General features: G+C 45.7%; 1 protein-coding gene across 1 annotated transcript in view; it reads left to right on the top strand.

The window, feature by feature from the left end:
- The window catches only part of CFAP61 (cilia and flagella associated protein 61), a 294,188-nt gene that overhangs the window by 269,725 nt on the left and 11,987 nt on the right, over positions 1-12,476 (top strand). Inside the window, exon 26 of the mRNA XM_011963119.1 lies at positions 8,015-8,105. Coding sequence (XP_011818509.1) covers positions 8,015-8,105 — 91 coding nt within the window. The remainder of the gene's footprint in view (positions 1-8,014; positions 8,106-12,476) is intronic.

The following is a 12,476-nucleotide window of genomic DNA, read 5'->3' on the forward strand; positions in this document are numbered from 1 at the left end:
CACTGCCAAACCCAGCTTCCCACCATGGCAAAGTGTGTGAATGACCCACGGCTATGCTTTCAGGGTAAACTTAAATAGAAACAAAATTCTTAAGTGTATAAACATTATGCTATTTCTACAAGAAAACTGGTTGCTCTGGCAAGTAAGACCAAAAGTCAGACAGGTCAGAAGAAAATTCAGTCTGCTTGGGCTTTAGAATGCCTGGGCCTTAATTCCGGGGCCACTTTTCCCAACTGCCATCTGAATGTGTTCAGTGAACAACTGGTTTAACTGTTTTGATTTACTTGGCTCACCCAACATAGTAAGCAGGCAAAACAGCAAAGAAATAACTCCATTTGGACAGTTTGTATTTAATTTTCATCAATTCGGACACATAAAAAGTAAGGCCTCAGTTTAACAATTTCCATGCAGTTTTTATTTGTTTCCACAGAATTCTTTTTTAAATTAAAAAAGGTCTCACTCTGCTGCCCAGGCTTAAGTTCTGTGGCATGAACATATCTCACTACAGCCTCAAACTCCTGGGCTCAAGTGATCCTCCTGCCTCTGCCTCCCAAATAGCTAGGACTACAGGCATGTACCACCACATCCAGCTCATTTTTATTTTTTAATTTTTGTAGAGACAAGGGTCTCACTATGTTGCCCAGACTGGTCTCAAGCTCCTGTCCTCAATCCTCCCACTTCATCTTCCCACAGCACTGGGATTACAGGCATGAGCCCCTGTACCTGGCCTATTTCCGCATAATTCTTCAGTGAAAGACAAAACTTCATGAAGGCTAGTTACGATGTCCTCTTACCTTTACTGCTGTATTAAATGGCAGGCAAAGTCGTTTATGCAGTACTTTTGAATGGAGGAAAAGCATTCCCTGAGGAGAAAAACTGCAGTTATGCCAAAGAAAGACTTCCTTTGAATTAAGCAGCAAACAAAAAAGTATTTTCATATTTTAGTTTCTGATTCACACCAGAAAGGATTTGAGGCAGCCTACACAAATATATGCAATAGGATAATTAAGAACAATAACAGTAATAATCATTGATATGGAGCCTCTCCCCTGTGCCAGGCATTAACGCCAAATCTTTTACCTGGAGTGTCTCCTTGAATTCTGATAGTAACTCTTGGAATGAAGGGCCATCATTATCCCCATTTTACAGCAAAGAAGACTGAGGCTGAGGGAGACTAAAGCTAACTAGCTCTAGATTAACAAGCTGACAAGAAGCAGAGCTGGGGTAAAAAGAAAAAGGACAGTAAATGGGAAACTGAGGCCGGGTCAGCAACACGAATCTGAGTTGAGATGGAGAGACCACCAACGCAAGCATCGGTCTTTGTTTAGTCAATTCGCATCCTGAGAATGGATCACCAACTCAGCCCACATGTATGGCTTCCCACTCCTTAGAGATCAGAGCAAGGAGAGAAATGTGAGCACTGGCTAGATTTGTAATTCATGAATTAACATATTCCATCTTCTAAGCTGTTCCTGGGCTGAGTATCTGGGATTCGGAAAAACAAATGGACAGCAGACAGATCCTTCAGGTAATTCTTCAACTTTCTGAAAACGAAGACTCTGGGTGCAAGGGTGGCAGGGAATTTCTGGTCCTGTCCAGAGCAGATGTGACCTGATGAAGGCACAGAAGGTCAGATTCCATGTTCTTATAGACACCAAAGGACGTAAAGGAAAACTTATGCTTGCAAGAGCCAGCACCAGTGCTGCCAGGCAAGGGAGTCTAGGGTGTGAGGCACCCAGTTTTAAGCAATGTTAGCTTTTTTTTTTTTTTTAAACAAACAAACAAAGTCTTGCTCTGTCACCCAGGCTAGAGAGCAGTGGCACAATCTCAGCTCACTGCAACCTCTGCCTCCCGGATTCAAGCAATTCTCCTGCCTCAGCCTCCCAAGTAGCTGGGACTACAGGCATGCACCACCATGCCCTGCTAATTTTTATATTTTTGTAGAGACGGATTTATAGGGAAGTACGTCATATCTAAAATAAATGACTGATTCTCAGCCTCCCATGCAACCAAGAAAGTCATATGACCAACCATTGGCCAATGAGATATAAATGGAAGTGCTTTGTGAAACTTCCAGGAACTCTCCTTAGAAGAAAGGAGATGAGTCCTTTTTTTCCCATACTGCATCCCAGAACCATGTGACGGCTGGAGCTCAGCAGCCATTTTGAATCATGAGGCCAAGGCCCCTATGAATGTACTGTGCTCTGATGTCCATGGAACCACCCTGGCAGCCCTAAACTCCCCATCTAGACCTTCATTACATGAAAAAATACACTTCTGCCTTTTGAAAGTCACAGTTACTTTGAAACTTTCTGTAATTTCAATCATATCTGATCCTAGCAAATGTAGGGGATACTTGGGAAACTGGGGTGATTAAGAGAGTTGCTAGAGAGACTCAGGAAAAAGCATAAGGAAATGGGATTTGGTTGCACAGTTATTCAGAGCATGGGTCACACAGAACTATGGGTAGGACCTAGTTCAGCCACTTGTTAATTCTGTGACCTTGGGCAACTCATTTAAGCTCTCTGAATCTATGTCTTCATCTGTAAAATGGGCCAACATGTCCCACTTTCTAGGATTAGAATTAGGATGAAATGAGATAATGCACAGAAATTGTGTGTAACAGAGTCTGTGGGTTTGCATCCCCAGATGAATCTAAGTGTGCCTCCAGCATGAAGCTATAATAGAACAGGATGCCTCCCAGAGTATAGTAAGCACCCACCAGGTAGTATGCAGGATAGCTCAGGCAGCACAGCCACATCTTACTAATGATAGATTCATTCCAGCAGGAATTAGAATAAAACATAACAAGCACATCAAACCTGTGATTTCATAGATATCATTACTTAGGACAAGACAAAAGTAATTATTTCAGTTTTTTTTAAAGACAAATCAATGTAAAGAAAATTTTGGGCCAGGCCTGGTGGCTCATGCCTGTAATCCTAGCTACTTGGGAGGATTACTTGAGGCTAGGAGTTTGAGACCAACCTGGGCAACACGGCAAAGCCCCGTTTCTAAAAGAAACCAAATAGAAAATTAGCCAGGTGTGATGGTGTGCACCTACAGTCCCAGCTGTTTGAGAGGCTGAGGCGGGAGGATCACCTAAGCCCAGGAGTTTGAGGCTGCAGTGAGCTATGATTGTGCCACTGTATTCCAACCTGGGTGACAAAGCAAAACTGTGTCTCTAAACAAAAATTTTTAAAGAAAATTTGGAAGTATTCAGTAATGTAGTGACACAGAAAACGATTGATTCCCAAGTGACTGAAGTTTGGCAAACACTAGCCCAAGAGGTAGCCTAGGGATGAAGCTGCTGAGAGGACAAAGAAGTGAGCTCAAGAAGGCCACAGTGCCAGGCCTCGCCAAGCCCACTCCAGCCCCCACCTCCCCAGCATGCACCCCTCTGCAGCCCTGCCATGCCAGGCCATCATAAGCAGCTCTGACATTCCCCACCCACACCCACCATGTGCGCTCTGATATTCCCCACCCCCACCCACCATGTGTGCATTTCTGGGGGCAGGGGCTTTCTCTCACCATGGTACCCTCAGTGCCCGTCACATGTTTGACACAGGCGTGAGGGCCATATTCTATTCATGGCAAAGAATTGAACCCTAGGTCTTCTCCTTCCCTGCCATTTTGCAACCGTTAATGTCAGAAGCTCTGAAGACACCTGGGACAGAGAAGAGAGGGAGAAAAGTCTACATGGAAGCACAGGGAAGGAAGGGATGTTCACTGAAGGGTGGAGTGATGCAGCAGAGGAAGAGGACCAGAGGAAAGCAGCCACTGGAAATAAGGAAACAGGGTTTAGGAAGGCCTCACTAGACCTGTTAGGATGGATGGATGGATGGATGGATGGGTGGATGGATGGATGGATGGATGGATGGATGGATAGAAGAAAAAAGAAAGCTAGGACATAGTTCTAGTGTTCTTAGCAGACATCCCACCATGGAAGAGGTCATGGGGCAGAGGGGCTTTAGGAAATGTTTGCAATCCTGCCTCCCTCTCACCCAGACCTCTTGCCAGGCTTGGCACACCCAGATGCCTGCTGTGACGCATGGAGAGGAGCAATTTTGGCCAGGCTGGTGGGAAAGCAAGGACGAACCACGGAGGGCATCCTCGGCAACTGAGCTGATGGCTGCCACACAAAAACGAGGACGCAGCATTGCCTAATCTGACTCATCAAAGAAAAGCCTGAAACCCAAATTCCAAATGTTATTCAGGCCAAAGTAGATGCATCGTATATCATACCTGGCCTTGGGTATCTGTTTGCTACCATGATATTTATCACTGCCTACCTTCTGTGTATCGAACGGAGACATGACACAGGCTGCTTCATAAAGAGGCAAGCCCCACTAGCTACTATGCTCTATCCTCTCGTATCACAAGATTGAGACTCATGGCTGAGCTTGACGTTCAGTCAGGCATCTTAGAAGGAGAACAGTCTGCCCTCCGCCGTGCCGGAAAGGACATGTACAAGCGAGAGCATCATTCTCTAAGGAAACCCGCAGGTCTCCCTGGTGGCAGCTGCCTGCCCGGACAAAAGCGACTCCTGACTTTCCAGCAGCCCTCTCTGCAGGCGTGAGTGGCAGCCTGGGGAGCCTGTGAACAGCTCTAAAAGCAGAAACTATTTTTTTCATGCCAAGAGAAAATTAGAATGCTTTTTATTAAAAACAAACAAAAAAAATCTTGGAAAAAGTGGTGTGTTTCTTCCCTGCCACCCACCTCCTCTTTGCCACCTGGTGCGTAGTTCAGCGCGCCCTGCCATGCCATGCCAGTGCTGGAAAAGGCACACCTGCAGTCACAGCACTCCTTTCCTGCTGGCCAGGAAGGCCTTGGCCTTGGAGTTGAGATCCCGGCCTTTAAGGGACACCTTTACCACTTCTCTTTCCCCGTAGATGTGTTGGACTTTTTCCTACAACTTCTCCCAGTGTGTCGTGTTGATCAGCTTTCCTCGGCCTTCAGCGTGTCCAGTGGCCAAACCGGCCTTCACATCCCCACCCTGTTTATGAGTCTGTCGATGAAACTGCCTGGATGAGCGGGCGAGGATGACCTCTGGAGACATTTAGTCAATTGCTTAACGATCGGACTATATCGATCAGAAATGGTTAATTCAGTTCCGCAAGTCAAAATCTCCCAGGGCTTCCTGGAAAAGTGTATTATTTGCAGAAGTGATGGGGAATTTAAGTCCTCCCAAATAAACCAGGCTGGCCATTGGCAGCATGAACAGAGACAGTAAGGTCTTCTATTTCAGTCTTCAAAAGGTGTAACTTTTTTCTCACAGCTGTGCAAAAATGATTTTTGTGGCATTGACACCCAAATGCACACAGCCCCTTAAAAAGCACGTTGGGGCCATGTGCATACCTGGCCCTCTCTCCTGAAGATTTCTAGACGGCAGGCTGTGTGGGGTACTTCATGGCTCCTAGTAGTCTTCCCCTTTTGAATATAAATTGAGAAAAAAAGTTAATATTTTTCATTTTTAAAATTCACAATATTCATGGAAATACAAATTTCCCAAAAGCTCATCATGAATGCTGATGGCACCATAAGTACCTGGCGGAAACCTGGCCCTAAGCTTCGCCAGGATCCAAGATGTTTCTCTCCTTCCTATGGATACAGAAGAAGCCTAAAGCATAGAAATCGTTCAACCTGGGGGAGGTCTAAAACTTTTATTTTTATTTTTTTGGAGACGGGGTCTCACTCTTCACCTAGGCTGGAGTGCAGTAGGCTGGAGAGCAGGGGCGTGATCACAGCTCACTGCAGCCTCAAACTCCTGGGCTCAAGTGATCCTCCAATCTCAGCCTCCCTAGTAGCTGGGACCACAGGCATGTGTCACCACATCTGGCTAATTTTTTTTATTTTTTTATTTTTTGTAGAGATGGAGGTCTCACTATGTTGTCCAGGCTGATCTTGAACTCCCGGCCTCAAGTGATCCTCCCACCTTGGCCTCCCAAAGTGCTGGGATTGCAGGCATGACCTGGTTCCTAAAACTTTTCTTAAAGCAGAATTTCCTCCTAACATTCTTGTATCAAAAGGAAACCACCTTCATTTGACTCAACATTATGATCAATTGTAAAATAGGTTTGGTTAAATTCAGAGCTTTTCCAATTTGAATGATGAAAGCTGCCATGCTGCTGCTGTAGGATGATTTTAGGAAGCCCACAGGATCCCAGACACCCTCACCCCTCCTGGCCACCCTCACCTGGGAGCCTGTAGCTGGTGCTAAAGTTGTCCTTGGATATAGGAAAGCAGCCAGGCCTGAGCCCTGCCCTCACCATGCAGGTCTCTGCCAGGAGCTTTTGGGCCCCGAGGCCCATCCCTGGGCCATCGTGGGCACCCGGAGCGCACAGCCTCAAGTCGCAAATCCGTTCCCTTTAGAGTTGCTGGCAAGTGTGATGTGTGGTGGTGTGTGGTTGGGAGAACACCACTCTATTTCTGAAATAAAACCTGGACACTAGGATTTTTTTTAATGTTTTATAAAAATTGTTACACAGCCCCCATTTTCTCTAATACAATTCAAGTTCCTCCAAAATTAATTTGCCAGGTGTTCAGAGGGAGGCAAGGAGAGAGGGTGAGTAGGCAGAGCAGAGAGGGCTTTTTAGGGCAGTGACGCTATTCTGTATGACAAGGCTGTGGGAACCTGGGTGTTTAGATGGAGGGCCAGAGCTCGTGACAGGCCACAGTGGGCTCCCAAGGGAAGTGGGACTTCACAGAACTCCCTCTCTGATGCAGACGATGACGGGTCCCCAATGGGCAGCACAGAGGGCAGAGTAGTAAAGGTGCTGGGCGGGGAGCATGGCCCGAGAGCACCTGGGTTGTTGGAACAGGTGGCACTGGAAGTGAGGGAAGCAGTGGTGGTTCCGCCACCAGACAGAGGCGGCTGTAGACCCCCAAAACCAAGGGGGTGGGAGCTCTGATGGTGCCACAGAAACAAACATGAGGGATTTCAGCTGCTGAGGAAAGACGGTGTGTTAACAGCTGAATGAACATACCACCTGAACAGCAACGTGGGCGAGTCATCAGGAACTGATGCCGTCTTCTGGTCCAGCAAGGGGGTGCGGGGCAAGGCCTTATACCGCCAAGTGCCAGGTTGTCCCTAACACAGACTCTCGGCGTTGTGTCTGTCCTCTAGTGCCCCCGTGGCCTCTGGGACACTTTACCTCCATCCGTAAGAACTTTTTGTCTTGGAAAACAGAAGGTGCCCATCCACGTGGGGGCATCAGGTTTTTCCTTCCGCTGTGCACACACACATCATCTATAAACAGTAATAAGGACAGCTGGCTAACATCCAGAGGAGAGCAAAGCCCACCTGAGCGACATGGCTTTGACCCTGAAGCAGTTAAGTTCCCTGTTCCAAGACACTTAAAGTAAGAGTTAAAATACCAATAAGAGTTCTTGGTTATTCCAAAAATGCATCAAATTTTCCAATTAAATAAAGGATCATCTTATTATTCTCCATATAAGAAAGCATTTCAACTTTCAGTGAAAAGTTAGCAAATCTGAACACCAAAACATACAGCTCTCCTACAAGAGATTCAAGTCAGCATCGATGCGACCGTGCGAACAGCATGTTGCAGCAGCAAGGCAGCCTGTTTTTCTGGCCATTATTAATCCAGAAACCTTAATGATGAACAACATTTGTGTTATTGTCTACCCAAATTTAATTTATTTATGCAGCAGTTAATCTTGCAATCTGTTTTTCTCAAACGAGGGCAGATAATGGAGACACCGTTCTTTACAAGTCTTCAGGCTTTTAAATTCTGATAAAATCAGGATTCTTCACTGGGTCTTGCCCCAGCTCTGAATTAAACCACTTTAAATGTAATTATGGGACCTGGCCTTACAGCAGGAACATCCATTTAAAAAATTGATTGGTCAGGCTGTTCCACAAGACATTTTATGAGCAAACGATTGCAATGAGGCCAGAACTGTAATTTATAAAGGCAAAAAAGCAGGTAAATACTTTATTAGTGGTAATGAGAGGGTTGCCAGCTCACTGAGTCTCTTCTTTCCTTACCAGCTACTTCACCGAGCCGTGGTGCCTGGCCCTGTTCCACGATCGTTTTATTGATCTCAGGAAAGAGTTACGCCAAATCTTAGCCTCCAAGGAGGTAAGAGTGATTAATGGATATGTGGATTATTCCTTGCAAATTATAAGCAGCTGATAGCTGTTGATCATTTAGACTTTTCCCTACATTCCCATTTTATGGTTTTACTTTTTATAACAACTGTATCTCATATAAGCAAACTGCGGAGCATGTAAATGCAGACTGTGATATTTCAGGGAAAGTGATTTTATTTAAATCTTTTTATAGGGGGCAAATTTCTTTTTCCTTTTTACAAGGAACTGTATTTTTCTGATCAGCTCAGAGTGCTGGCAGAAAACTGAATCTGAATTGCATCTACTTGCCCTCAAGAACGAAGGTTGCATTCCTTTAGTTTCTGCCTGTGTTTGCCAGCCATTTGCGGAACATGTGTATGTGTGTTGTTTTAAAGATGTACAGGGAAGCCATCCAGTGTGCCTCAAAAGCACACTCCTTTTATAACCAGAACTTCTTTCTCAAAATACTACAGAATTAACTGGACATCAGGCTGCATAGCCCAAGGGCTCTGTGCTCAGCATGAAATTTGACTCTGCAGTATAAATAATGAGGTATTTGTGAAACTTTAAGTTAAAATACTTCTTTCAATACGAGAGTCTCTAGCAGAACTGTGGAACGTTACCAGCTGTGCTCAGTGCGTGGGTGAATCTCCAGCCTGGCTCTACCCTGCTTCACTCAGCCAAGGGCTGGGGCCTGAGTTAGCTTCCACCTCCTTTTACCATCTATATGGGCAGCTCCCATGTCTCCATTGTCACTTCCACCTGGGAGCGCCCACACGCCTTATCGGACGGCAGCGCTAGAGAGCACACACCCTGTTCCCAATGTGCTCCCCACTTAATCCCAGCTCTTGCTGTGATTTAAGGAGGGTAGAGGAGCCACTGTTATCATCTTGACTTTCCCAGTGAAGAAACTGAAGTTTAGAGGGGCGGGGTTTTTGGGGGTTTTTTGGTTTGTTTGTTTTGTTTCGTTTTTGAGACAGAGTCTCCCTCTGTTGTGCAGGCTGGAGTGCAATGGCACAATCTCAGCTCACTGCAACCTCTGCCTCTCAGGTTCAAGCGATTCTCCTGCGTCAGCCTCCCAAGTAGCTGGGATTACAGGCACCCACCACCGCGCCCAGCTAATTTTTGTATTTTTGGAGAGACAGTGTTTCACCATATTGGCCAGGCTGGTCTTGAACTCCTGACCTCAGGTGATCCACCCGCCTCAGCCTCCCAAAATGCTGGGATTACAGGCATGAGCCACTGCGCCCGACCAGCTTAGAGATTTTAAATCAGCTCCATGGTGACGCAGCAAGCTTCACACTCCAGGGTGTCTCACCCCAAAGGTGGGAACATGGTTACTGAACCATAAACGGGGCCGAAGTGGGTATCCTGGGACATTCTCCTCAGTGTCCCCACTTTGAGTTTCACTCCCAGGGTCCGGCTGGAAAATGTAAATCATTTCCTAATCTGAAGCAGGCTTAGATTGGGAAACACAGGTTTAAATTTCAAACCAAACAGCAGTGACTTGGGATCCAGCAGGTAAATGCAACTGAGGGAGTGGAGGGCTGGGTGGCTGAATGCCCAGGTCAGAGGCTGCTGACGGCGTGCATGTGGTGATGGAATCCATTAAAGGTGCTGCAGGGAGGCCTGCACTTCACCCAGGGCTGCAGGAGGCCAGCCTAAGTGGAAACCTGAACCCGAGTTGTAAGCCTGGGGCTCACTGAATGCTCAGCTCCTCAGACACCTTCCTTCCTCGCAGAATGTCATCTGTAGCTTCCAACTGCCCCTACAGTAAACGGCCCTTCGTTTCCAAGTGATCCCATCAAAACTCTGTGCCTCCGTCTTTCCTAACCCCAGAGTTGAGCTCTTCAGTTAACATTGTGCACAAAGCCAGGGGGTTTTAGTCTTAAAGCTTAAAAGGGAGGCCACGGAAACTGTCAAGCCCAAGGCATCCATCACTTTTCATACAACTCACTGAGATACCCTCAAACTTTTACCTGTGTACAGATATTTGCTGTGGACCCGTTTGCTATGAATGAACTCAGTGTGGACAGCAGGCCCAGGCAGCAGATCAGAAGTGGCCACAGACATTTGCCCAAGATACACACTAAAGGCCCTCCAGCCATTCTTGTGGGTCTTGTAGATTTCCAGAAAATGAAACCTCTGGAAGAAAAAACCTCCACTGGAGGACTGTTTTATCTTCAGCATTTCGTTTGTCAGGTGGGAAAGGCCACAGGAAGTGGTGATGCGTAGAGTGGTGTCTGCCTAGCTCAGCTGGACTACACAGTGTGGCCTCAGCCAGATCCCCCCCATTCCTGCAGAACTGGGGCCAGCTGTTCCCACCTCAGAGACCTGTGGAGGAGTAGCAGAGGGGAAATGTGCGATGGCACAGAAGAGTGGCCCAGGGAGTGCCAGCCACCGTGAGCAGCCGCAGAGGTGACAGTGGAGACAGGCTGCTGTGGAAATGACCGCCACATGAGCAGACATGCACGAATTTCACCGAAGAGTTTGGTACTAGGAAAATAAAATAAAATGAATAGCCTGCGCTAAAGAATAATAGTAATTTCTTTTCTCAGATATTGAAATGAGGTACAAATGGCCAACAGGTATATGAAAAATGCTTAACATCACTAATCATCAGAGAAATAAAACTCAAAACTGCAGCGAGATATCATCTCACCCCAGTTACAATGGCTTTTATCCAAAAGACAGGCAATAACAAATGCCGGCGAGGATGGGGAGAAAAGGGAACCCCCGCACACTGTTGGTGGGAGTGAAAATTAGTACAGCCACTATGGAGAACAGTTTGGAGGTTCCTCAAAAAGCTAAAAATAAAGCTGCCATACGACCCAGCAATCCCACTGCTGGGTATGTATCCAAAAGAAAGGAAATCAGTATATCGAAGGGATACCTACACACTCATGTTTATCGCAGCACTACTCACAATAGCCAAGATAGGGGATTAACCTAAGCATCCAACAAATGAATGGATAAAAAAAAATGTGGTCTATATACACAATGGAATATTACCCAGCCATAAAAATAAGGAAATCCTGTCATTTGCAACAACATGGATGGAACTGGAGGATATTATGTTAAGTAAAATATCCCAGACACAGAAAGACAAATATTGTATGTTCTCACACGTGTGTGGAAGCTTAAAAAAAAAATTGAACTCTCGGAGATAGTAGAATGACGGGCACCAGAGGCTGTGAAGGGTGGCAAAGAGGCGGTGGACAAAGTGGGGATGGTTAATGAGTACAAAAATACAGTCAGATAGGATGAATAAGATCTAGTATTTGGTAACACAATAGGGTGACTATAGTTAACACTAATTTATTTTATATTCTAAGATAACTAAAAGAGTGGAATTGGAATGTTTCTAACACAAAGAAATGATAAATGCTTGAGGTGACGGATACTCCATTTACCCTGATTTGATCATTACACATTGTATGCCTGTATCAAAATATCACATGTACTCCATAAATATATGCAATTATTATGTACTCATAATAATTAAAATTAAAATTTTTAAAAATATTCAAATGATGTATTTTCACTTTCTTTCATTTCTTTCATTTTATTTCACTTTCTACCTTGTCTTCTGGGAAGTACAGAAGTTCAATCCCATTAACTATGATATCCTACAGCTTGGTATATCAATTTTCTTCTCCTTCCATGTGTAAAGAAAGTAAGAAAAGACTATTACCTATCTATTATCTATGAATGTTGTTAGAAGTCATCTGTTATGAAGATTAGCATCATTATAATGTGGGCCGGGTGCAGTGGCTCATGCTTGTAATCCCAGAGTGTAAAGCACTCTGGGAGGATGAGGCAGGTGGGTCACCTGAGGTCAGCAGTTCGAGACTAGCCTGGCCAACATGGTGAAATCCAATTTCTACTAAAAATACAAAAAATTGGTCAGGCATGATGGCGGGTGCCTATAATCCCAGCTACTCGGGAGGCTGAGGCAGGAGCCTCTCTTGAACTCAGGAGGCGGAGGTTGCAGTGTGCTGGGATGGCACCACTTCAGTCCAGCCTGGGAGACAAGAGTGAAACTCCATGGCTCACGCCTGTAATCCTAGCACTTTGGGAGGCCAAGGCAGGTGGATCACCTGAGGTCAGGAGTTCGAGACCAGTCTGGCCAACATGGTGAAACCCCGTCTCTACTAAAAATACAAAAATTAACTGGGCATGGTGGCAGGTGGCTGTAGTCCCAGCAACTCGGGAGGCTGAGGCAGGAGAATTGCTTGAACCCGGGGGAGGTGGAACTTGCAGTGAGCTGAGATCACGCCACTGCACTCCAGCCTGAGCGACAGAGCAAGACTGCATCTCCAAAAAAAATAAAATAAAAGCAAAAACACAACATACCAACATTTATGAGATCCAAAGAAAA

The sequence above is a fragment of the Colobus angolensis genome, unplaced genomic scaffold (assembly GCF_000951035.1).
Source record: "Colobus angolensis palliatus isolate OR3802 unplaced genomic scaffold, Cang.pa_1.0 Scaffold117, whole genome shotgun sequence".
Classification (NCBI taxonomy): domain Eukaryota; kingdom Metazoa; phylum Chordata; class Mammalia; order Primates; family Cercopithecidae; genus Colobus; species Colobus angolensis.